General features: G+C 43.1%; 2 protein-coding genes across 2 annotated transcripts in view; one reads left to right on the top strand and one right to left on the bottom strand.

The window, feature by feature from the left end:
- Positions 1-25156, bottom strand: part of LOC131709038 (zinc finger protein 184-like) — a 110700-nt gene that overhangs the window by 11284 nt on the left and 74260 nt on the right. Inside the window, exons 2-5 of the mRNA XM_059010651.1 lie at positions 7070-7571; positions 5141-6096; positions 919-1005; positions 552-557 (exon numbers count right to left, since the gene is read on the bottom strand). Coding sequence (XP_058866634.1) covers positions 552-557; positions 919-1005; positions 5141-6096; positions 7070-7571 — 1551 coding nt within the window. The remainder of the gene's footprint in view (positions 1-551; positions 558-918; positions 1006-5140; positions 6097-7069; positions 7572-25156) is intronic.
- Positions 14348-21259, top strand: LOC131708992 (zinc finger protein 79-like). The gene is made up of 3 exons (XM_059010582.1): positions 14348-14617; positions 16032-16542; positions 19903-21259. The coding sequence occupies exons 2-3, from the start codon at positions 16062-16064 to the stop codon at positions 20442-20444; spliced, it is 1023 nt and encodes a 340-aa protein (XP_058866565.1). The 5' UTR covers positions 14348-14617; positions 16032-16061; the 3' UTR covers positions 20445-21259.

Below are 25156 nucleotides of genomic sequence, written 5' to 3'. Positions count from 1 at the left end.
GAGTACTGTAATCTGTCACAAGTGTTTAATCTGTAGTATTTTGTAGTTAATCATATCCCGATGTAACTATCACTGTTATCTGCTGTATTATTGAATTGTATTTTGTCACACTTGTACTTGCTTGAACCAAAGTCATTGTATTTATCTTGCTCTTATTGTATTACTTGTACTGTAACACTTGAAATGTATTTGCTTACGATTGTAAGTCACCCTGGATAAGGGAGTCTGCTAAGAAATAAATAATAATAATAATAATAATAATAATAATTGTATGTTTTTTTTATTGCATATACATATAATCACATACAATTAATACAATTTAAAGTAGATATTTAATGTAGATTACAATATAACAATGAAAATAACATTATATATATATATATACACACACATATATATATATATATATATATATAAAAGGTCATTTTAAAATATGTAATTACCTACGTATTTTTATTGTAGACCTTCCACATAGATTGAAATATTGCTCTTTTTGTGCTCTTCCAATTGGTAAGTGTGCTCTTCTGTTTGCTGTTTCTTTCTCCTCCAACCGTTAACTGAGAGTGACAGGAGTTAGAGACAACCGTTAACTGAGAGTGACAGGAGTTAGAGACAACCGTTAACTGAGAGTGACAGGAGTTAGAGACAACCGTTAACTGAGAGTGACAGGAGTTAGAGACAACCGTTAACTGAGAGTGACAGGAGTTAGAGACAACCGTTAACTGAGAGTGACAGGAGTTAGAGACAACCGTTAACTGAGATTGACAGGAGTTAGAGACAACCGTTAACTGAGATTGACAGGAGTTAGAGACAACCGCTGTATGAGAGCAACAAGAGACTTTTATCTGGGGAAAAAAACGTCGCTTCCGGAGTGAGATGCGGAAGTAAGTTTTACCAGAAGTTGCTGTTGTTGCTTACTGTTGCTAGCTTCACATCGCTGAGCGCCAGCCGTGCAAGAGGGGCTTTGAGAGCCAAGTGCAGGATTAGTGAAGGGGATACCGCCACCTGGTGTGGGGGTGTGCAATACATGCGAAAACAGCTTGGACAAATTACAACGTATTATTGTAAACGACATACATGTGCATATATCACGCGTTTGCATTTAATTCTCGAACGTAACTAGTAAAACCGATGTACACAACTACAATTGCTTGAACAGACCTATAATAAAATAATAATAACGATCCGGACACCTGCAGTAATGCAGGATTTGTTGTCTGTCCAGTTCGTTTATCTTGTCTGTCTTGTTTTGTCCTGCTGCTGTCCAGGATATTGGTTTTCAAATAAACCTGTATTAAGAATTAACAGCGTTTCCCCTGAGTCCTGCTTCACAGACATTACAATGTTACAATATATATGTATGTGTTTATTTATTTTCTGAGGTTGCTGTAATTGTTGAAGGTGGTGGAGCACGAAGGGAAACTCAATTGCTTCTATCTCTTCTGCAATGGCAAAATCAATGAAGTTGGTCGCCAGGTTTGCTCAGTTGACTGTTCTGGGAAACCTCCTAAATCTGTCCTAGCTCCGTCAGAAGAAGACTCCCGCATGTTTATATGACAGCACGTCTCCGTTTTAATACGTCACTGAAGCCTGTATTATCTGACTCTGTCACATGACAAGGTTGCGTTCCGCAGTGAAGCAGCTGTGCGCGCATGGAATCCGTCTCCTTGCTTTACATCTCTATAGACTGGAGGGGGCGCTCTTTCTTGCTCTTTGAGGGAGGGGGCCTCTTCTTTCCTAGTCCTCTGTTAGACACCATTTGAGTTGAATGTGGACGCCACTGTGCTTGTAAAGCAGAATTTCCTGCTGATGCACTGTTTGGAAAATGAGCCCTGTTCCTCGTAGCTGGTTTAACTAATTCAGGCTAATCAGACGTTAGCCGGATTCAATTAACCCGATCATTGAAGTCAGGCTATCTCCGTTCCTTGACGGCAAATACAGGCTAAAAGTGTCTCGTTAACTCGATTCTGACTTAAGGAATCCGGATAATTGCGCGTGCTCGTGCTACCTCAAAAGGGAGAATCGCAGAGCACTGAAACAATGATCTTCACGAAAGACGACGTCGAAAGAGAGAGCAACTTGTTTCAGACTGACTGAGCAAGAGCTTATCATGGAAAGTTTTGAGGAATATAAAAGCATTTTCACAACTAAATGCAACAGTGCTGCTGCTGCTGCCAAGTCCAGAGAGGAAGCGTGGAAAAAAACTGCAGATCAGCTAAATGTGTAATTTTTTAAAAATGCATTTTTTATTACACTGGCTATGTATTTACCCCAATATAATTATTTCACACACGTCCAATTTAAATCTGCATGCTTGTAGTAATGGAATGTAACATGGACTGAGAGTTTGTTGCATGAGAATGGTTAGCTCTCTATTGTTTTGTCATAATTTGCCCTTGTTCTTTTTATAATATATAATACTGTAGTAATATGTTGTACTAATTAATCACTGAGTATAGGAATGCGCCACTAGCAAAAAAGCGCATCCCTATGCATATAGCCTGTGTTACTGTCAACGCACCGCTGCTTCGGGTGGGATGGGTAATGTACGGCTCAAGTAGATTTATTAGATAAATGACACCTTGCCGACCGAATCTATAGCACTCAAATACAAAAACATCTGAATGATGCAAAGTATCTTGCCCGTTGATCTATGGGATCTCTAAGGAAGGGCGCTGTCATTTTAGGGGTGTGTCAAGTGCTTTCATTGGGTAGAAGTACAAGTTTTTATACACAGATCCGGCTAACTTTAAGTTATCCTGCGCTGGAGCAGGTTTAAGATTAAGGATGTGTTGCTATGGTAACTCAGTCGGCTAGACTTTAAGCTTGCTTCGAGGAACGGAACAAGACAGACTTCTGTCAAGTTATCCTGAGAGTGATCCGGATAACTCAGTTATCCAGCTACGAGGAACAGGGCCCTGAACAATTGAAAATACCTTTTTTTAATGTTTTATTTATTTATACCTGTACCAAAAAAAAGAATGTAATAAACATTTCTGCATTTAGAAATTTAGACGTTTAATTTGACTCCAATTCTATACATTTGTAGAGGAGGATAAACTGGTTTCCATCTTCTTCCCCTGGAGTTTACTGCAGGGTTAAAAGCACTGCATCCGAGCTCTAAGCTTGCTGAAGTGTTGCAATACCCAGGAGTTGTGTGCTAGCTGTTACTAGAGGGGAAGGTTAAGGTTAACCAGTATCTTGGAAAACAGGAATTCCATACAGCATTAAACAACCAGCACTGAGAACGACTCAGAGAGGAAAAGTGCTAGAACTCGATTTGATACAACAAGCTTTAAATATACATTTTGCTCATTTGAATACAATTTAGACAAAGGTGTTTTTCGCATTGCTTACTATTGTGTTGTATAATTAATCAATCGTTCAATCAGCACACACCAGGTTTAATTGTACAGCCAAGTCCCATTAGAACTCAGCTTGGTTAGCGAGTGCAGCCGTTTCTCCTCCAATCCGCGGTTCCCACATCGCTTTCTCTCTGGGGCGATGACTTAATGTACTGCAGCTGAGCCCCCTTTCTAAATAGCCGACTTCCACCTAACCCTGGGAATGAATTGCCAGGCCATGCAGTCCGGGGCACTCTGTTCCCTTTACACTGCGTCCTCACAGGTCAGGAGGGAGATGTATCACCAAGAATCATTTTGTCTGTCACACCGTGTCACTGCCCAATTTCTGATACAATCAGAGTGCAAGAGAGTGTTGACCATTTAAAATGCATGCTCTAAGAGTGATACACAAAACAGTAATTACACAGAGACTCATAATGCAATGTGAACATATTTATTTTTTTTTCGCCTGGGGGAGGGAGGGTTAGCTTGGCCAGGGTGTCCTCGGCTCACCGCGTAGTCTGGCCGGGCGCCTGCGGGCTTGCCTGTAAGCTGCCCAGAGCTGCGTTGTCCTCCGACGCTGAAGATCTTGGGTTGCTGCATGGTGAGTCTGCAGTGTGTAAAAAAGCGGTCGGCTGACGGCACACGCTTCGGAGGACAGCGTGCGTTCGTCTTCACCTATCCCGAGTCGGCACAGGGTTGGTAGCGGCGGGCTGAGCCTAATAATAATAATAATTGAATATTACTAGATTGGGATGGAAACAATAAAAAAAAAAAATTGGCGACCACTAAATTAAAAAAAAAAAAAAATATCAAGCTTCAGTATCGACACAGTAGCATTTCCTCAGGACCGAAAAAAATAAACGAAAAAAGGTTTTGTGTCGAAGCATCTTTTGCACCAATATTTATTTATCTATAAGTTCCTTGCAAAATCTATAGACCCCCCCCCCCCCCCCACCAGACACGTTTATTTCCATTACCATACTGCAGTTTCTATTATTTTGTGCTCTGTAATGACTATGTATTTAGTAGCAGACACCCTGATCAAGGGTAAACTAAGCTAAACTACATTTTCATTTGTAATCTGTCACATAGTGTAAAATACTGCAAAAGAGCAAGAAACAGCCAGGGATAAAACCGGTCTGCCTTTCTGTACCTAAGATCCGTACACAAGCTTGCTACACTGCTATTACTCAGGGCAGTTTACAAGAGCAGCACAAATACAAGCATGGACAATGCACATTGCAAAGCTACACGTCACGCAATCTTCAGCCATTCATGTCATAATACAGCCATGGGACACTATCATTTTTCATTAGTTTTAGAATCATGATGAATTTACAAGACAAACCCTCCAGGCGGTTGTCCAGTAAGGACGGTGCAGTCTTGTCTCTGGGATGCTACATACCGGGGTCGGGATACTCGTTCCCATCAATGTATTTATTTTCAAGTCTATGCAGTTTAAATGCTAAACCCTGAAACTCATTCCCCACACTGAGTTATCAATTTCTCCTGACTCGTCCATCAGATGAGGTGCAGAATAGTTTCCTTTCTGCATATTCCCGCTCCCAGGCACTGACTGCATTGACAGCCCGAGTTAAACTGACAGCAGAGAAGCCTCTTGTGACGTGTCCGCGTCTCCGCCCACATTCTGACAATCACAGTGCGAGAGTTGAAGAGCATTTTGACCATTTAAAATGCATGCTCACGTGATATACAAAACAGTAATTTTCACAAGGATTCATAATGCAAGGATAACGTTTTTTTCGCTCATGAGTGAAACGTCCCATTTAAGGTTTCTCTCCTATGTGAGTTCGCTGGTGTTTTTTGAGGTTGCCTAACAGAGTGAAACTCTTCCCACAGTCCGAGCAGGGATAAGGTTTCTCTCCTGTGTGAGTTCGCTGGTGTGAAACAAGGCTGTTTGACCGACGGAAACTCCTCCCACAGTCAGAGCAGCGATACGGTTTCTCTCCTGTGTGAGTTTGCTGGTGTGAAACAAGGTTGTTTGACTGACAGAAACTCTTTCCACAGTCAGAGCAGTGATATGGTTTCTCGCCTGTGTGAATTCGCTGGTGTTTTTTGAGGCTGTCTGACTGACTGAAACTCTTCTCGCAGTCAGAGCAGTGATAAGGTTTCTCTCCAGTGTGAATTCGCTGGTGTGAAACAAGACCATCTATTCGACTGAAACTCTTCCCGCAGTCCTTGCAGTGATACGGTTTCTCTCCTGTGTGAATTCGCTTGTGTAAAACAAGATGGTCTATTCGACTGAATCTCTTCCCACAGTTAGAGCAGCGATATGGTTTCTCTCCTGTGTGAATTCGCTGGTGTGAAACAAGACTGTATATTCGACGAAAACTCTTCCCGCAGTCAGAGCAGCGATAAGGTTTCTCTCTTGTGTGAATTCGCTGGTGTGAAACAAGACCATCTATTCGACTGAAACTCTTCCCACAGTCCGAGCAGTGATAAGGTTTCTCTCCTGTGTGAGTTCGCTGGTGTTTTTTGAGGTTGTTTGACTGACTGAAACTCTTCCCACAGTCAGAGCAGCGATATGGTTTCTCTCCTGTGTGAATTCGCTGGTGTGAAACAAGACCATCTATTCGACTGAAACTCTTCCCGCAGTCCGAGCAGCGACACAGTTTCTTTCTTGTGTGAATGCTCTGTTTTTGTTTTAAATGCCCTAACTGGATGAAATCTTTCCCACAGTCAGGATATTCTCCACCGCCCGCCCTCGCTTTAGCTGCTGGACTGGAACCTGGAAAATATGAACAGGAAAGAAAGTAAGAGGGACTGCTTGTAGGCTTAGGGCATGTGGCTAGGTGGTGGAGTGGATTAAAGCTGTGAGGCTTGCACTGTTTAATAATGCAAAGATAAAAACTTAAGACCTTTACTGTGTCTAAAGGCAGTCAGTAAAGAAACCGAGCCCTGGGATCAAATTCTGCCTTCAAAAGTTCTCCTGTAACGTTTCAGGTGTAGTTCCTCCGACAGTGGGGCACAAACCTTTTATACACCGTCCCATTTTCTTAGCATACATTTTTTCCCAGATTTAACCACAAAAAGTCCAGATTCAGCTAAATACATGAATGTTAAAAGAACACATGAAGTTTTGAAATTTATAAATGTTAAAAATTACACATTTCAAAACTTTTAACATTTATGTATTCAGCTGAATCTGGACTTTCTGTGGTTAAATCTGGGAAAAAAATACTAGTGTTTTTTTTTTTTTTTGGCGTCCCGTACATGGAAGCCGCCGTTCCGTCTCTGTTCACTGCAGTGTCACTGACACGGTTCTAGTCCTAGAGTGATCGTCAACGGCTCATTCGAAAGGTAAGAACTAATTAGCTGTCATTTATGTATATATTTAAAATGTGGTATCCTTTAAAAAAAAACGGACTCTCCGTGCCCCCCCTAGGGTGGAGCGTCGCACACGTTCCGCCCCACTGCTCCAACACACGCTACAATTATATCTTTTATCAAAAGCATTACATTATACATTCACAATAATAATATTGATATAACACCCCCGCCCCCCAACCCAAAGCAATGACAACATTATATCTTTATCTGAAGTTCACCAGTAGTGAGTCCTATCTTGAACTGGTTGGAGTGGTCCAGGAAAAACAAATAGCTAGTAATGTAACCTACATGCTCCCTCCCTCCCTCTCAACCACACTGTGGATATCACGCAATCGAGAATGACAATGTCACAGCTACTGGGAGTCACTCACCTGCTAGACTGCATTCTGAATGGGAGCGCCCGTCTTCCTTTCCACCTCCTTGTGTGCTGTTGGGAGAGCCTTCCTCTCCAGCGCCTTGCTCTCTCACACAGATTCTCTCCAGCACCACGCTACACTCCCGCAGGCGTACAGGCTCCAGCTCAGGGATGTTTGGTTTGAAGTCCTCAGATTCTTCCTTCACTGGTTCCATGTGGTCAAACTCTACTTCAGGGGGCTCCTGTTTAATACGGACAGTTTCCAGCACCTCTTCTTGTTTCACAGGAAGGGGTTCTTCTGTCTGGGGGATCTCCAATTCATTGTGCTCAGCTTTAATCTCAGAGACCTCTGGTTGACTGCTGTCACATTGTATCTCACAGAGCTCCTGTTTAATGGGGAGGGAAGCCAGCCCAGAGAACTCCACTCTAATGGGGACAAGTTCAAGGAACTCCTCTTTAATCTGGACAGATTCCATCTTCACACTGTCCATGGCAGCACACAGGATTCTGTTTAGTAGCTGCTGGGGAAAAAAAACAAACACATTTATTTAAACAGTGCTACTAAAGGCCATTCAAAGGGCTGACAAAATCTGACCTGAACAGCAGGGCTGGCTTTACTATTGAACGGACACACAATTTCTTGTAATAACTTCACAATAGTAGAGGATTGCCTTAAAAATAGTCAAAAAAATCTTTAAGGACTTGCAGTTGCCAATCACAAAATGTTTCTCTCAAATAAACAAAAAATGCCTTTGCGCGTCTCCTTCTGTCGCCCTCTCTCCTCACACACGGCCTCCGAGTGAGCTGTCGAAGCCCCGCCTCTCTTCACAGTGTCTGAGTGAGCTGTCGAAGCCCCGCCTCTCTCCTCACACACGGCCTCCGAGTGAGCTGTCGAAGCCCCACCTCTCTCCTCACACACAGCGTCCGAGTGAGCTGTCGAAGCCCCGCCTCTCTCCTCACACACGGCGTGCGAGTGAGCTGTCGAAGCCCCGCCTCTCTCCTCACACACAGTGTCCGAGTGAGCTGTCGAAGCCCCGCCTCTCTCCTCACACACGGCGTGCGAGTGAGCTGTCGAAGCCCCGCCTCTCTCCTCACACACAGTGTCCGAGTGAGCTGTCGAAGCCCCGCCTCTCTCCTCACACACGGCGCGCGACTGAGCTGTCGAAGCCCCGCCTCTCTCCTCACACACGGCGTGCGAGTGAGCTGTTGAAGCCCCGCCTCTCAGCTCGAGCTGCGCGGCTTCTCTGATCTAGGAGGCTCGCTTTGTCACTCGAGTTCACCTACAATTCAAATATAACAGCTGCTTTTCAGACCGAACGCATTTTAAAAGATAAACTTTGCCAATAATACATTTATAAAGAATATGTGTGTGTGTGTAAAAGCAGCATACAGGAGAGGTGACGATGCCTTAACATTTTTTATAGAGATTCGTTTCATTATTAAGGAAGTTTGCCTACAGTATCGAGTTATTTTTTAATTAGGTGAAGACCTTTTCACAATGCAGCTCTTACAATCAACCCATGTTACAGTTTTAGTTTAATGTCACCACAAGTTAAACTGTGTGGAGGGTGTTTCAATACCTCAGTGCAGTTTGGGATCGCTGTGAATTCATATTGTAACGTTGAGTGAAAATAAGAAGCCAGATGACCACAGGTTGGGTCTGCACACAACACAGCCCACTGCAGCATGCAAGCTGCCTCTTTGTACACAAAACCCTGCGTAAACATGTCATCTTTAGACATAACAAGATATACAGTGTAGACACAACAAGACTGATTACTGTTAGGTGACCAGACGTCCCGGTTTGGATGGGACAGTCCCACTTTTGGAACACTGGTCCCAGTGTCCCCACAATCTTTTTTGGGATGCTCATTTCGTCCAGTTTTTCCCCCCAGTGCATCATTGTGTCAGTAATGGAATAGTTTATTCTCATGCAGGCTGCTGTGTTGCTACCATATATCTAACTTATTACAACACAATGACACTTGATGTGACTACAGGGAAGGTTGAACGACCAGAAGCATTAAAAAGCAGCTGTACAGCCCTGTGCAAATCTGGAGAATTACTGAAGAGTAAACATTCATATTTGCAACCAATCACAGAGAATTGCGGGCGGGTTTATCCACTCACTGTTGCTAAACGAACTGACGCCATCCTCATCTGAATCTTCACTCTCGCTGCCTGAAGAGGTTAGACTAGGGTAGTCTAACATTAACGGCTCATACAGGTATTATTGTATTGTGTTGGAATTATTCTCTTCAGCTATGATATTTGTATATCTGCGTGCAAACAAGTTTGCTTTGTGTGTAGCTATGAGCAAAAGAGGCAAAGGTCACGGCTCTAATGGGGGGGGGGGTGGGGGGTAGGGGTGGGATCAATCACTTTAAGTGTCTCCAAAATAGGACATTTCCAAATGTCCTTTTAAACATGTTTTAAGCTGACAGGTATCACTTAAAACAGGAAGGAACCTGTTAAAATCATGCTAGTTGTATGATGATGTTGTCTGCCTTGTCTGCAGTTTTTCTGTAACAAATCAATACTAACAATAAGATAATTTATTCACAAGCATTTAAGTAAAAGATTCCACGGTGCATTTATTTTCAATGTGATATGATTTCAAACGATTACAAAGTGACAATAAAAACCACAACACGATTGCACAACATTCACAAGCACACTGGGGGCAAAGACTCGATCACTCAGGACAGACAAAACACGGAGCAGCGACACAAAACGATACAACACAACACGTAGTACAGATCGCTATAACACAGGGGTCGGGAACCTATGGCTCGCGAGCCATATATGGCTCTTTTCAGGATTTTATATGGCTCTCCAATTTTCAAATGTTGACTGAAAATACAGCCTCTAACATGATGATAATTATTTTTAAACTGTTAGCATACTTGATTAATGTATAATTATGAATGTGTAAAATTAAATAAAATATGTTCAAAATATTCAGGTAAGAGACTTGCAGCTTAATATGACTGACAGCGGCGTTTGGCCTGCAGCTAGCCTACCTTTCAGAGAGCTGAATTTTAATTGGACGACGTGGTTAGGCCTGCGTCATGTCCAGATCAAGTTAAACAACTACCTAGCTAAATTAAAAATCATCATCAACGAGAGCAAGATGGCGAAAAGAAAAAAAAGACGAGGATTACCGTTCATTCCAGCCCGAATGGACGGATCAATTTGCATTTGTGGAGAAGTCTGGGTCCGCAGTGTGTCTCATTTGCAATGAACATATTGCGTCGCTCAAAAAGTCAAATGTTGAGACATTTTGAGACGCAGCGTTCGCCGCAAAATATCCCGATGGGGACTGCAGGAAAAAAGCTTGCGCTGAGCTTCAGCGGAGAATGGAAACCGGACAGCAGCAGCTGCTAGCATGGACTCACAAAGGCAGGAATCTGAATTCTGCGAGCTTTGCTGGCGCTCTGGAGATTGTGCGGAGTGGGAAACCATTTACAGATGGAGACTACATTAAGGGTTGCATGCTCAGTGTGGCTAAAGAACTGTTTAACAACCTCCCAAACAAGGATAAAATTATCCAAAAAAATCGAAGACATGCCTTTGTCAGCAAGAACTGTTCATGATCGTGCCCTCGTGATGGCTCGCCAGATAGAGGAGATGCAGATCAACGACATCAGTTCAGGTAGTTACTTTTCTCTTTCCTTGGATGAGTCTACCGATGTGAGCAATGTAGCACAGCTAAGCATAGTCGGGTGGTATGTGGCGGGTGATACAGTGCGTGAAGAGAGTCTCGCCGTTTTGCTGATGAAAGATACAACAAGAGGCGAGGATGTGTTAAAATCTCTGATGGACTTTGCTGCAGAGAAAAAGCTACCACTGAATAAACTTATATCTGTGTGTACTGATGGAGCACCCAGTATGTTAGGGAAACATGTTAGGGATTCGTTGCCCTTCTGTGTGAGCAAGAGAAGCGGCCCATCTTAAACTTTCATTGCATTGTGCATCAAGAGGCACTGTGTGCTCAGTCGTGTGGAGAGGAACTTCGCGAAGTGATGTCATTGGTCATTCGCATTGTGAACTTCATTGTGGCCCGAGCTTTGAATGATCGCCAGTTTAAGGCCTTGTTGGATGAAGTGGGGAGTAATTATCCAGGGCTGCTACTGCACAGCAATGTGCGTTGGTTATCCAGGGGAAAAGTGTTCGCCCGCTTTGCTGCCTGTTTAAATGAAGTGAGGGCATTTCTGGAAATGAAAGGAAATGTTCATCCCGAGCTCACTGACACTGAGTGGCTCCTGAAGTTTCACTACCTGGTGGATATTACATGTCATTTGAACCACCTCAATGTGAAAATGCAAGGCATTGGAAACACAATCTTGTCCCTGCAACAGGCAGTGTTTGCATTTGAAACAAAGCTGGAGCTGTTTATCAGGGACATTGAAAGTGGCCGTCTCCTGCACTTCGAAACATTGCGAGCGTACAGAGAGGATTGCTTAGCGAGGGACCCCGCTCATCATTTCGACCTCAGGCAGCCTTCACGTCTGATTTACTGATGTCATTCAAATCACGTTTTGCGGACTTCCACAGACATGCCGATTTGTTCAAAGTAATAACTCATCCACATGTGTGCACCGTGGACACACAAAACCTGAGTGTCATCCCTGGCATCTCCATTGGAGATTTTGAGCTGGAAGCTGCTGAACTGAAGGTGTCGGATATGTGGGTGTCAAAATTTTTCACTTTGAATTCCGAACTGGAAAGCCTCGCTCGTCAGCGGGCAGAACTGGCAAAGCAACATAAGTGGGCAGATATGAGAAAACTCCAACGCGAAGACAATCTCATCCTGAAAACCTGGAACGAACTTCCAGCCACTTTCAGCACAATGCATCGTGTCAGTGTTGCTGTGCTGACAATGTTTGGCTCAACATACACATGCGAGCAGTCCTTCTCACATCTGAACAACATCAAAACCAACCCACGCTCAAGGTTAACGGATGAAAGCCTGAATGCCTGCATGAAGCTGAATCTCACCAGTTACAACCCCAACTACAAAGCACTCAGCAAAATGATGCAGCAACAGAAATCTCATTAATGTAAGTAGGGTGCAATGCACTTCTTGTTAATCACTTGTTTATGATGCCCGTTTCTCAATTTTTGTGGTGTCTTAGGAGTGCTAGAAACCAGCACTATGTCAGTGAACAAAATATAGTGCTTTTTATGTAGTATTGTGTGTAGTAGCCTACAGTTAGCTTGGGTGTCACCGAGTGAAAAAAAAAAAAAAAACAGCGTTATTGCCACCTACTGGTGTTGTATATAACTACCAGAACTACTACCAGTGCAAGTCGTATATTACTGCTGCTGTTATTACATAAAAATTCGCAAATATTTCTAATACACGAGTGTAAACTTTGCTGTGGCTCTTTTGAAAAATTTATCTCATTTTTTTGTTTGTTTGGCTCTTCTAGGTATCGGTCTTGTTGATGCCGCCATGTCGTGTTCATTTTACAAACAAACTCTGAGTCTGCCGCACCCGAGCGTCACAAAAAAAACACTAAACAAAATACAAAACGGAACTTACTGTTTTAACATCATCTGCTGCATTTAGTATTTTTCTTTCTCTGCTTCTAGCGTTTGTTGTTGTTTATCTTTGAGTTCCAGTAGCGCAGGATTCTACACCCTGCGAGTCTGCGCATGCGCTGCACATTCCAAAAGGAGCTGCGCAGAAGCAGACCCGCCCTATAAACAATGGAAGAGCGCCAGCCGTGCAAGAGGGGCTTTGAGAGCCAAGTGCAGGATTAGTGAAGGGGATACCGCCACCTGGTGTGGGGGTGTGAAATACATGCGAAAACAGCTTGCAGAAATTACAACCTATTATTGTAAACGACATATATGAGCATATATCACGCGTTTGCATTTAATTCTCGGACGTAACTAGTAAAACCGATGTACATGACTTAACATGCTTGAACAGACCTATAATAAAATAATAATAACGATCCGGACACCTGCAGCAATGCAGGATTCGTTGTCGTCCAGTTCGTTTGTCCTGCTGCTGTCCAGGATATTGGTTTTCAAATAAACCTGTTTAAGAATTAACAGCGTTTCCCCGAGTCCTGCTTCACAGGCATGACAATGTTACTATATATATATATGTATGTGTTTATTTATTTTCCGAGGTTGCTGTAATTGTTGAAGGTGGTGGAGCACGAAGGGAAACTCAATTGCTTCTATCTCTTCTGCAATGGCAAAATCAATGAAGTTGGTCGCTATGTTTGCTCAGTTGACTGTTCTGGGAAACCTCCTAAATCTGTCCTAACTCTGTCACAGGCAGACTCCCGCATGTTTATATGACAGCACGTCTCCGTTTTAATACGTCACTGAAGCCTGTATTACCTGACTCTGTCACATGACAAGGTTGCGTTCCGCAGTGAAGCAGCTGTGCGCGCATGGAATCCGTCTCCTTGCTTTACATCTCTATAGACTGGAGGGGGCGCTCTTTCTTTCTCTTTGAGGGAGGGAGCCTCTTCTTTCCTAGTGCTCTGTTAGACACCATTTGAGTTGAATGTGGAACCTATTGTGCTTGTGAAGAACTATTTCAGGCAATTCACTATTTGGAAACAAAGGTTTTAAAGACTTTTTTAAATTAATATCACAGCACCTCATAATATATATATATATATATATATATATATATATATATATATATATATATATATATATATATATATATATATATATATGGTGTATATATTGTCCTTGCAGAGCAGCTCAGCAACTGGGTAATGTTAATAAACATTTCTGCATTTTGAAATTAATAAGTTTCATTTGACTCCAATTCTATACATTTGGGCAGCAGTTGGAGTAGTGGTTAGGGCTCTGGACTCTTGACCGGAGGGTCGTGGGTTCAATCCCAGGTGGGGGACACTGCTGCTGTACCCTTGAGCAAGGTACTTTACCTACATTGCTCTAGTAAAAACCTAAATGTATAAATTGGTAATTGTATGTAAAAATAATGTGATATCTTGTAACAATTGTAAGTCGCGCTGGATAAGGACGTCTGTTAAGAAATAAATAATAATAATTTTACTAGTCCCGTTTGAAAATGAAATGCAGAAGTATAATATATGCACCGGTATTTGTCATTCACAACACAATAGTTGTAATTTCTACAAGCTCTTGTCTGTGTTATTCACACCCCATTCTAGGTGGCGCTACCACGATCACTAATCCTGCATGTGGTTCTCCACACCCCTCTTGCACGGGTCGTTTTGTTTTGAAGACGGGTCTGCTCCTTTAAGAATCTGCAGCGCATGCGCAGACCGCTGTCCTTACAAAGGGACCACCAAATGTGCCTGAGAGGACACTGCACTCTGATTGGTCATCATATTATGCGAGAAGAGCTTCAGTGACGTCTAAAGGGGATCCTGCAGTCATTTCATAAACACACAGTCGGGTTTGTATTTAGTATTTTTATTTCCAAACAGCTTAAGATAAAATAAAAAAAAATCCATCATAAGGTTAAAAAGCGACATTATACGTTTTTTTTCTTTATTTAAATGCTTTTGCAAGGCGTGGACGATAAAAAAAGAAGAAAGTAAGTTACATTTTCTTTAAATTTAAGTTTATTTGTTTTTGACGCGCGTGTGTGTGTCATGGTCTTTGTTTGTTAAATGAACAGGCATGACGTCATCAAGAAGACCGAGTCCATTTAAAATGTAACAATTAAACTAAAATACACCGGGGACACGAATAAGCAATCAGGTAACGGTGTTTTTCATGTTTAATATATTACAGTATTTTACTGTGTTTACCACCCGCGTGTTGTACTTCTCTGGTGAATTTGTAGCTGGAACAATGTATTTAGGCACAAAATTAATCAATGTAACAGTTTTTGACGCAACATTTACGGGCGAGTCAGTAAAACTGCTCAGCTGTCATAAATCACACATCCCTACCCACGCATTACATACAAACAGGAATTATAATTCGAGGATTTTCTGTTTTTTATTACCACAAATGTTGTCAAAGTTTTGCTCGGTGAGCTTTAATTGTGTCATCTAAATAACAATAAAGTGAGGAAAACACATACATTGTGAATTTATTTATGAAATATAGGTCAAAACATTACTGCGTATGATCTTTCAGTATAGGGCGCTGAGCGTCGGGTGTAGCAGCCACTATTGAGTGAAAAAGATTCAAGAAATAAAATTTAAATGTGGGCAAGACCTCTTTTTTTTTTGTTTAAAAAATAAATTGGCACACACTGTGTGTATGAAGATCACAAGCGGGAGTTACAGTAACACACGACCTGTGATCAGAACTTCAACAGCCGATTAGCAGGTAGAAAGCACGGGTGCAAACAGTGTGATCATTATAATATGACGTCATTGGTGTGTGTCCAATGGGAAGGCACTTCACTTTCAACAGTGAAGACGTACAGTAAAGAAAGACTGCTTTACACACTCCAAACAGCAGGCTAACCAAATGAATGAACACGAAATATTAATAACACATTCCCATGCATTTGTCATTTTGACATCCTTAAACTAGCACACAAAAATAGATGAAATTCAACACGAAACATATTAGGATTTGACTGGTCTGATTTCCAACACACAAGCCCTTCATAAAATGTGTGGGCACAGTGACGCACAAGGGAAATGCTTCTGGAGAACATGGGCATGACCTGAGGTGAAACATACCGGCGCCATGCAGAGACACTGAAGTCAAAGTTTGTTTTATTCACAACTGCTGAGGTCCGGGCAGGGTGTTTTGTGGCAGTATAACATTTATGTTATTTTTTTCCCCCTTGATTGTTTTTCGTTTGCTGGTATGCAATACTGTCTTTTTTTTCTTACCAGTATATATACTGGCTTATACTGCCCCACTTTAACCACTGATTAGAAATTCTGTTCCTTCAATATTAAAGCCACCCCTGCTGTTTTTGTCGGCCCTTGAATGGCCTTCATTACCCTGTATTTAAACAAATACATGCATTTGTTTTTCAGCAGCTACTAAACAGAATCTCGTGTGCTGCCATGGACAGTGTGAAGATGGAATCTGTCCAGATTAAAGAGGAGTTCCCTGAACTTGAACTTGTCCCCATTAGAGTGGAGTTCTCTGGGCTGGCTTCCCTCCCCATTAAACAGGAGCTCTGTGAGATGCAATGTGACAGCAGTCAGCCAGAGGTCTCTGAGATTAAAGCTGAGCACAATGAATTGGAGATCCCTCAGACAGAAGAACCCCTTCCTGTTAAACAAGAAGAGGTGCTGGAAACTGTCCGTATTAAACAGGAGCCCCCTGAAGTAGAGTTTGAGCACATGGAACCAGTGAAGGAAGAATCTGAGGACTTCAAACCAAACATCCCTGAGCTGGAGCCTGTACGCCTGCGGGAGTGTAGCGTGGTGCTGGAGAGAATCTGCGTGAGAGAGCAAGGCGCTGGAGAGGAAGGCTCTCCCAACAGCTTGCAAGGAGGTGGAAAGGAAGACGGGCGCTCCCATTCAGAATGCAGTCTAGCAGGTGAGTGACTCCGGGTAGCTGTGACATTGTCATTCTAGATTGCGTGATATCCACAGTGTGGTTGAGAGGGAGGGAGGGAGGGAACACTACTGATGAGCTTCAGATACAGATATAATGTTGCCATTGCTCGGGGGGGGGGGGGGGGGAGAATAACTAAAGTACCGACTATAACATGTAAATTTTCAGTGTAAAAAATATATGGCTATTATTGTAAATGTATAATGTAATGCTATTGAAAAAGATATAATTGCAGCATGTGCTTGAGGAAATAGACCAGGAGAACTTTGAAGTCAGATTTTGATCCCAGGGCTTGGTTTCATCAGAATCAGTCTAGGGATGTCACGATATTAACTTTCTCATTATCACAATATTTACCATGAAGTCCCACTCTGCCGAGGCAGCGTGGAACTCCCAACCACAGGGTAGCTCACACAGGGGAGCTCACACACAGGGCAGCTCTCACACAGGGCAGCTCTCACACAGGGCAGCTCTCACACAGGGCAGCTCTCACACAGGGCAGCTCACACAGGGTATCTCACACAGGGTATCTCACACGGGAGCTCACACAGGGGAGCTCTCACACAGGGGAGCTCTCACACAGGGTATCTCACACAGGGCAGCTCTCACACGGGAGCTCACACAGGGGAGCTCTCACACAGGGGAGCTCTCACACAGGGTATCTCTCACAGGGGAGCTCTCACACAGGGGAGCTCTCACACAGGGTATCTCACACAGGGGAGCTCTCACACAGGGGAGCTCTCACACAGGGTATCTCACACGGGAGCTCACACAGGGGAGCTCTCACACAGGGGAGCTCTCACACAGGGTATCTCACACAGGGGAGCTCTCACACAGGGGAGCTCTCACACAGGGTATCTCACACAGGGGAGCTCTCACAGGGGAGCTCTCACACAGGGGAGCTCTCACACAGGGTATCTCACACAGGGTAGCTCTCACAGGGGAGCTCTCACACAGGGGAGCTCTCACACAGGGTATCTCACACAGGGGAGCTCTCACAGGGGAGCTCTCACAGGGGAGCTCACACAGGGGAGCTCACACAGGGCAGCTCACACGGGAGCTCACACAGGGAGCTCACACACAGGGTAGCTCTCACACAGGGTAGCTCTCACACAGGGTAGCTCTCACACACGGAGCTCACACACAGGGGAGCTCTCACACAGGGGGGCTCTCACACACGGGAGCTCACACAGGGGAGCTCTCACAGGGGAGCTCTCACACAGGGGAGCTCTCAAAGGGTATCTCACACAGGGTATCTCACACAGGGGAGCTCTCACAGGGGAGCTCTCACAGGGGAGCTCTCACAGGAAGCTCACACAGGGGAGCGCACACAGGGGAGCTCTCACAGGGGAGCTCTCACACAGGGGAGCTCTCACAGGAAGCTCACACAGGGGAGCGCACACAGGGGAGCGCACGCAGGGTAGCGCACGCAGGGGAGCTCTCACACAGGGGGGCTCTCACAGGGGAGCTCTCGCACAGGGGAGCTCACACAGGGGAGCTCTCACAGGGTAGCTCACACAGGGGAGCTCACACAGGGTATCTCACACAGGGGAGCTCTCACACAGGGAGCTCACGCCGGGGAGCTCACACCGGGTAGTGGTGCGTGCGCAACTTGTAATTTACGTTGTGCTTCATTCACCATCGGCACCCCTACCATGTGACCATAAACAGGGTATGGGAGGCGGAGAACACTGAAAATAGTGATTACCCTCTGAGAATATATTGGTGATCCACGGCGAGTACCCTGTGAACCTTAGGTTTAGGGTTAGGATCAGAGCTGGAAGTAAGTTTAATTTCTTACTGGTACTGTATTATTGTTCAGTCCTGTCCTCCCCCCCGCCCACATCCTGATTTAAATATAGATCAGCCATTAGTGTCACTTATTTAACGTGATAAACACAATCAGAATGATCAAACAAATAATCTATAAGGCGCTAACACAACCTAAACAATTACTCTGCTATTATCTTCCTGAGCACACCAATGCAGTTTTGTACAAAAAAACTGCAAAACAGGGACGATTTAACAATGTTACTGTTTCTGACCGGGACAAAAAATGAAGGTTGTCAGGTAATCGTTTCAATAAATATCGATGATTGTACTGCTCACATACATTTTCACTCCAGTCCTCTTTATATCAATGTATATAATGTGGAATTGAATCGATCAAAAAATACATACACGTCCCCACGTGCTGCTACAGCTGTTTAAATAACGTACCTGTAATATAGTGATACCCGTCCCCACGTGCTGCTACAACTGTTTAAATAACGTACCTGTAATATAGCGATACCCGTCCCCACGTGCTGCTACAACTGTTTAAATAAAGTACCTGTAATATAGAGTGACACGTCCCCACGAGCTGCTACAACTGTTTAAATAACGTACCTGTAATATAGCGATACCCGTCCCCACGTGCTGCTACAACTGTTTAAATAACGTACCTGTAATATAGAGATACACGTCCCCACGTGCTGCTACAACTGTTTAAATAACGTACCTGTAATATAGAGTGACACGTCCCCACGTGCTGCTACAACTGTTTAAATAACGTACCTGTAATATAGAGATACCCGTCCCCACGTGCTGCTACAACTGTTTAAATAACGTACCTGTAATATAGAGTGACACGTCCCCACGTGCTGCTACAACTGTTTAAATAACGTACCTGTAATATAGAGTGACACGTCCCCACGTGCTGCTACAACTGTTTAAATAACGTACCTGTAATATAGAGTGACACGTCCCCACGAGCTGCTACAACTGTTTAAATAACGTACCTGTAATATAGAGTGACACGTCCCCACGTGTTTAAATAGCGTACCTGTGATTTATTTTAATTGTTCACATCCTGACAACTTTTTACGCTTATAAATTTAAAGTCTGTTAACACTAGAACCGCCGCTGTTATACTCGTACTTAAAACCACTGCCGGCAGACAATGTGACCGTTACATTTTAAACAACATCAATATTAAAATGAAAGACACACTGTCACATGGGGACGTGTAACGCTATATTTTCCAGAACTATGCTACTTACTCTGAGTTAATTAAAAAATATATAATTGTAAAGTGGGTTGGAGAATATAAACCTGAAACATTACAGGAGAACTTTGAAGGCAGATTTTGATCCCAGGGCTCGGTTTCACCAGCATCAGTCTTTAGTGACAGTTTTTACACAAAGTGAAGGCTTTAAGTTTAACTTTGTGTTTTTAAACTGGTGTACCCCAGTGCAAGCCCACAGCTGAAATTCACATGCTTTAATCCACTCCTCCACCCAGCCACATGCCCGAAGCCTACAAGCAGTCCATCTTATTTTCTTTCCTGTTCATATTTTCCAGGTTCCAGTCCAGCAGCTAAAGTGAGAGCGGGCGGTGGAGAATATCCTGACTGTGGGAAAGGTTTCAACCAGTTGAGGAATTTAAAAATACACCAGCGAACTGACACAGGAGAGAAACCGTATCGCTGCTCTGACTGTGGGAAGAGTTTCAGTCAGTCCGGACACTTTGTTTTACATCAGCGAATTCACACAGGAGAGAAACCGTATCGCTGCTCTGACTGTGGGATGAGTTTCAGTAGGACAGGTAGCCTTGTTTCACACCAGCGAATTCACACAGGAGAGAAACCTTATCGCTGCTCTGACTGTGGGAAGTGTTTCAGTCTGTCAGGAACCTTGAAAAAACACCAGCGAAATCACACAGGAGAGAAACCGTATTTCTGCTCTGACTGTGGGAAGAGTTTTAGTCGGTCAAACAGCCTTGTTGTCCATCAGCGAATTCACACAGGAGAGAAACCGTATCGCTGCTCTGATTGTGGGAAGAGTTTCAGTAAGACAGGTGGCCTTGTTTCACACCAGCGAATTCACACAGGAGAGAAACCTTAAAGACCATATTCAATGGGACTTTACACTCGTGAGGGAAAAAATGTTAACCTTGCATTATGAATCCCTGTGTAATTACTGTTTTGTGTCAGAAAGTGGGCGGAGACGCGGACACGTCACAAGAGGCTTCTCTGCTGTCAGTTTAACTCAGGCTGTCAATGCAGTCAGTGCCTGGGAGCGGGAATATGCAGAAAGGAAACTATTCTGCACCTCATCTGATGGACGAGTCAGGAGAAATTGATAACTCAGTGTGGGGAATGAGTTTCAGGGTTTAGCATTTAAACTGCATAGACTTGAAAATAAATACATTGATGGGAACGAGTATCCCGACCCCGGTATGTAGCATCCCAGAGACAAGACTGCACCGTCCTTACTGGACAACCGCCTGGAGGGTTTGTCTTGTAAATTCATCATGATTCTAAAACTAATGAAAATGATAGTGTCCCATGGCTGCATTGACATGAATGGCTGAATATTGCATGACGTGTCGCTTTGCAATGTGCATTGTCCATGCTTGTATTAGTGCTGCTCTTGTAAACTGCCCTGAGTAATAGCAGTGTAGAAAGCTTGTGTACGGATCTTAGGTACAGAAAGTCAAATTGTGTAATCTGAGTTCTAATGAGACTTGACTGTTCAATTAAACCTTGTGTGTGCTGATTGAATGATTTGATTGATATACAACAGGATACTAAACCATGCTAAAGAAAGAACAGAATACTGCACCGCTCTGTATCACCAGGATGTGTAAGCAATGTGCATTTCAATACCTTCCTGCATTGCTTGCTGTTCTCTGAGTTTAATAAAGTATTAGTATTAAACTCTTGCATTGAGTGTATCATTCTGCATAAACCCATTCCAGTAACTCACACTAGTGAGCCACATAACACAGGGAAAGTAATTAGTAGTTAGGATGTGTTGCAATGGAGCTGCACTGACTCATGCTGGAGGCTCATTGCACCATTATTAAAATATGGATGCAGTGTTCAGTGTAATAAGAGATAACAGAAGACTGTTGCTGTGTGCTCTATGCAGTAAAGGGTTACCGGGAGCCACGGTCGCCCCATTATAAACAGTGACACTGTGTACAGTGTTAATGTGTAAGGCAGTCCCAGCCTTTCATTCACTGAGGGAGCTGCTGCCTGGTCACGTGAACAACAGAGCCCACTGAACCCTCCCGGTGGTTGATGGGTATTGTAGTTCCCTCCCGGTGGTTGATGGGTATTGTAGTTCTAAAATGAGGGGAAGTATGTGTTTATTTAAAATAGAAGACAGTTGACAATGAAGTTTTTCCCATCACAGCTTGTTGAAAACCCTTTAAGTATGAACTAAACTGTAATTCTTCCCTGTGTTTTGTTTGATTGCATATTTGACTGCCAATAAGAGCTTCTCTAAGATGTCAAGAATTGCCTTGGCCAAATTACAAGAGAATTTGAAAGATTATGACATGAATGGCTGAATATTGCGCGACGTGTAGCATTGTCTAGGGGGGGGGGGGGTAGTTTTTGCAAAGGGATTTGTTTATTTTTTGTTAGGGAACCAGAAAAACCTTCATGTTATGAGGAGTCTATGGCACGGCTTACTGCTGGTACTGCATTCATATCTACTGCACCCATACCAGCCACTGAACACAATGTGTGTGTTAATGAACAAAGGACACGTTGCTTTTCTCTATCCTGTTCAGAATTCTGCAGACACAGTGGGGAGTTCTGTTCTTTATTCACTGCTGGCAAGTCTCTCACTCTGTGCCATTTCTGCATAAAAATCCTCCTCGTATCACTCAAAAGATGAATCTAGAAACAGGCCAGTATATTATCAAGTTAACCAAGTACTGTATACAAGATGACATGTTTGCTGAAATGAAATGTGTGTGTACGAGTGAGCTTGTGTTTTTATCAGGAGTATTGTGTGAGATTATTACAATCAGCCCAGGACCTTGTTAAAAATCTGTGTTCTGATGAAATGTGTGTAATCTGAGTTCTAATGAGACTTGACTGTTCAATTAAACCTTGTGTGAGCTGATTGAATGATTTGATTGATATACAACAGGATACTAAACCATGCTGAAGAAAGAACAGAATACTGCACTGCTCTGTATCACCAGGATGTGTAAGCAATGTGCATTTCAATACCTTCCTGCATTGCTTGCTGTTCTCTGAGTTTAATAAAGTATTAGTATTAAACTCTTGCATTGAGTGTATCATTCTGCATGAACCCATTCCAGAAACTCACACTAGTGAGCCACATAACATAGGGAAACTAATTAGTAGTTAGAATGTCCCAGCCTTTCATTCACTGAGGGAGCTGCTGCCTGGTCACCTGAACAACAGAGCCCACTGTACCCTTCCGGTGGTTGATGGGTATTGTAGTTCCCTCCTGGTGGTTGATGGGTATTGTAGTTCTAAAATGAGGGGAAGTATGTGTATATATTCAGCAGTAACGTGGTCATTTAAAATAGAAGACAGTTGACAATGAAATTGTACTGGTTTTTCCATCACAGTATGTTAACTCTACTTGTAGACAACCTATTAAATATTAACTAAAGTGTAACGCTTCCCTAACCATTCCCTTATCAGCTGGGTTTAACCAGAATAAAGATGCTGAGACACATGAGTGCCGAGGAAAGAGCTCAACACAGACTGAAGTGTTCTTGGTTATCCTTACAAGCACTAATATAGAGAGAAAGACAGACAGGGAATGGGAGAGGTGTCATCACAGGCGCAGACAAGTATGCTTTGTGAAGACACACGGACAACATGCAGGTAAGGCACAGGTAGATGAGGGCACACATGGACAGACATTTAGCCCATACATACAAGAATACCTCAAAGAGCATGAAGCAGTATATTTCCAACAATGAAGATGATGAACAAGACCAATAATGGCAACGAGAGCAAGGGACAATGAGAATGCAAGGGAAGTGTATGGGAAGTTGATGGGGCAGGCATTGCAGATCCAGGGCTAGGGTGTTGGAGCATTTTTTTTTGGTTGTGTATTGTCAATGCTTTTTGTTGCAGATGTGACTTTTGAGCTGATAAGGGAATGGTCACAATGCCCTTGACGTTGTACAAAGAGCATTTCAATGTAAGTGGAGCGATCAAAAAAGAAGCCAAGTTAAAAGCAACAATTGTGTGAATGTTGGGCCCCAGCACCTTTCCAATTGTGCCTATTTTCTTGATGCTTGACCAGGTTGACCCAATCGCTTCTCCTAACTTGGGCTTTTGTGTTTGCTATCACCCCTCTAAATGGCTGTTGCGTTTTTCTAACTTGTTTTTTTACATTGAAAATGTTTTTGTTATAGACATCACTTCTTTTTTTACTTCACCAAATAATGAATAAAGTGAGGGAAAGGTATTAGAGAATGTGTATTCTCCTTGATATAGTGGTGTTATGAACTTAGGCTAATGCAAGGCTTTTGTAAAGCATTAGATATCTTCATAAAATGCCATATACATGTCCTTTGCATTTCTTGGCCATTGTTTGACTTCAATGCGTGCATCATTTGCATGCACCTATTTTCCAGTAGCACCCACAGAAAGAACACAGAGTTTCCTGAAGTAACACCATGTACTTGGTGTGTGATAGTGGAAGATAATTGGTCATTCCTGTTGTCCACAGTAATGTTGCTTTTATGCACAGCAGTAAACTCGGCATTGTGTCGTTTTGTAACGACCCCGTCTGGTTTGGTTTCCCAAAGCATAAGTTGGACTGTGTGGGAGGGTGAGGGAATTCACTGGACCCAAGACAGAACTGTAGTTGGAAACACCACTTGGCGCACAGATTTATTTACGCCACAAGGTGGCACTGTAGCACTGGCTCCAGAGCACAACCAAATACCAGCAAGGCTGACCGTTCACTAGCAGTGCTCAAAATAATAGTACAAACAAAAGGGCGAAAGTGAAAAGGAAAATAAAACACTGTAACAAAACTACAAAATAAAAGGTGCTGCTCTTGCAGCGTCCCCCCCGTCATTACCCACACGGCTCGGGTCTTCAGCCTGCGCTTTGTTATTTATTTCTTAGCAGACACCCTTATCCAGCGCGACTTACGATTATTAAAAGATATCACATTATTTTTACATACAATTACCCATTTATACAGTTGTGTTTTTACTGGAGCAATCTAGTTAAAGTACCTTGCTCAAGGGTACAGCAGCAGTGTCCCCCACCTGAGATTGAACCCACGACCCTCCGGTCAAGAGTCTAGAGTCCTAACCACTACTCCACACTGCTGCCCTGTTATTCCCCTAGTATACTATATGGGGTTGCCCAGGGTTTCCCTGCTAAACTACACGTCCTGATGTTTTAAAACAAATAAACTGTTAATATAAGCAGTGTGGATATCAAACTGCTTGCGCTCCCTGGTTTATTTTGACGTTGACCAACATGTGGAATCACGTGATTGGTAGATGTCCAGTTATTTAGCTTTTCTGTTTGAAAAGTCGCTACACACCCTTAATTAAAAAGTAACAGAAGAAGAAGAATCAGAATTAGAATTTTACAGTTGTGCCTATTTGCTTTGTGCTGGGCAAGGTTGCCACAATGGTTTGTAGGAACAATTCAATAATTGATCATTTACTGTTTATCTGGGTTGATTAGTTCTCTTACTAACAGTATTTAATTGACGTGTTACAAAGATCGAGGACTTACTATGAACACACATTCACACGCAGACACAAGGAATGTTTAATCAATAGTAGTATTTTATTAAGTACACAA

Source organism: Acipenser ruthenus, chromosome 41 (genome assembly GCF_902713425.1).
Source record: "Acipenser ruthenus chromosome 41, fAciRut3.2 maternal haplotype, whole genome shotgun sequence".
NCBI classification, from domain to species: Eukaryota; Metazoa; Chordata; class Actinopteri; order Acipenseriformes; family Acipenseridae; genus Acipenser; species Acipenser ruthenus.
Note: the sequence above shows the minus strand (reverse complement) of the source record. Positions and strands in the feature narration are given on the sequence as shown.

What these genes read in the sequence shown, in the direction of transcription:
- LOC131708992 (XM_059010582.1), top strand. Translation starts at nt 16,062, where the DNA reads ATGGACAGTGTGAAGATGGAATCTGTCCAGATTAAAGAGGAGTTCCCT. An exon ending in TTCAGAATGCAGTCTAGCAG is followed by an intron (nt 16,543 to 19,902) that starts GTGAGTGACTCC and finishes CATATTTTCCAG; the next exon opens with GTTCCAGTCCAGCAGCTAAA.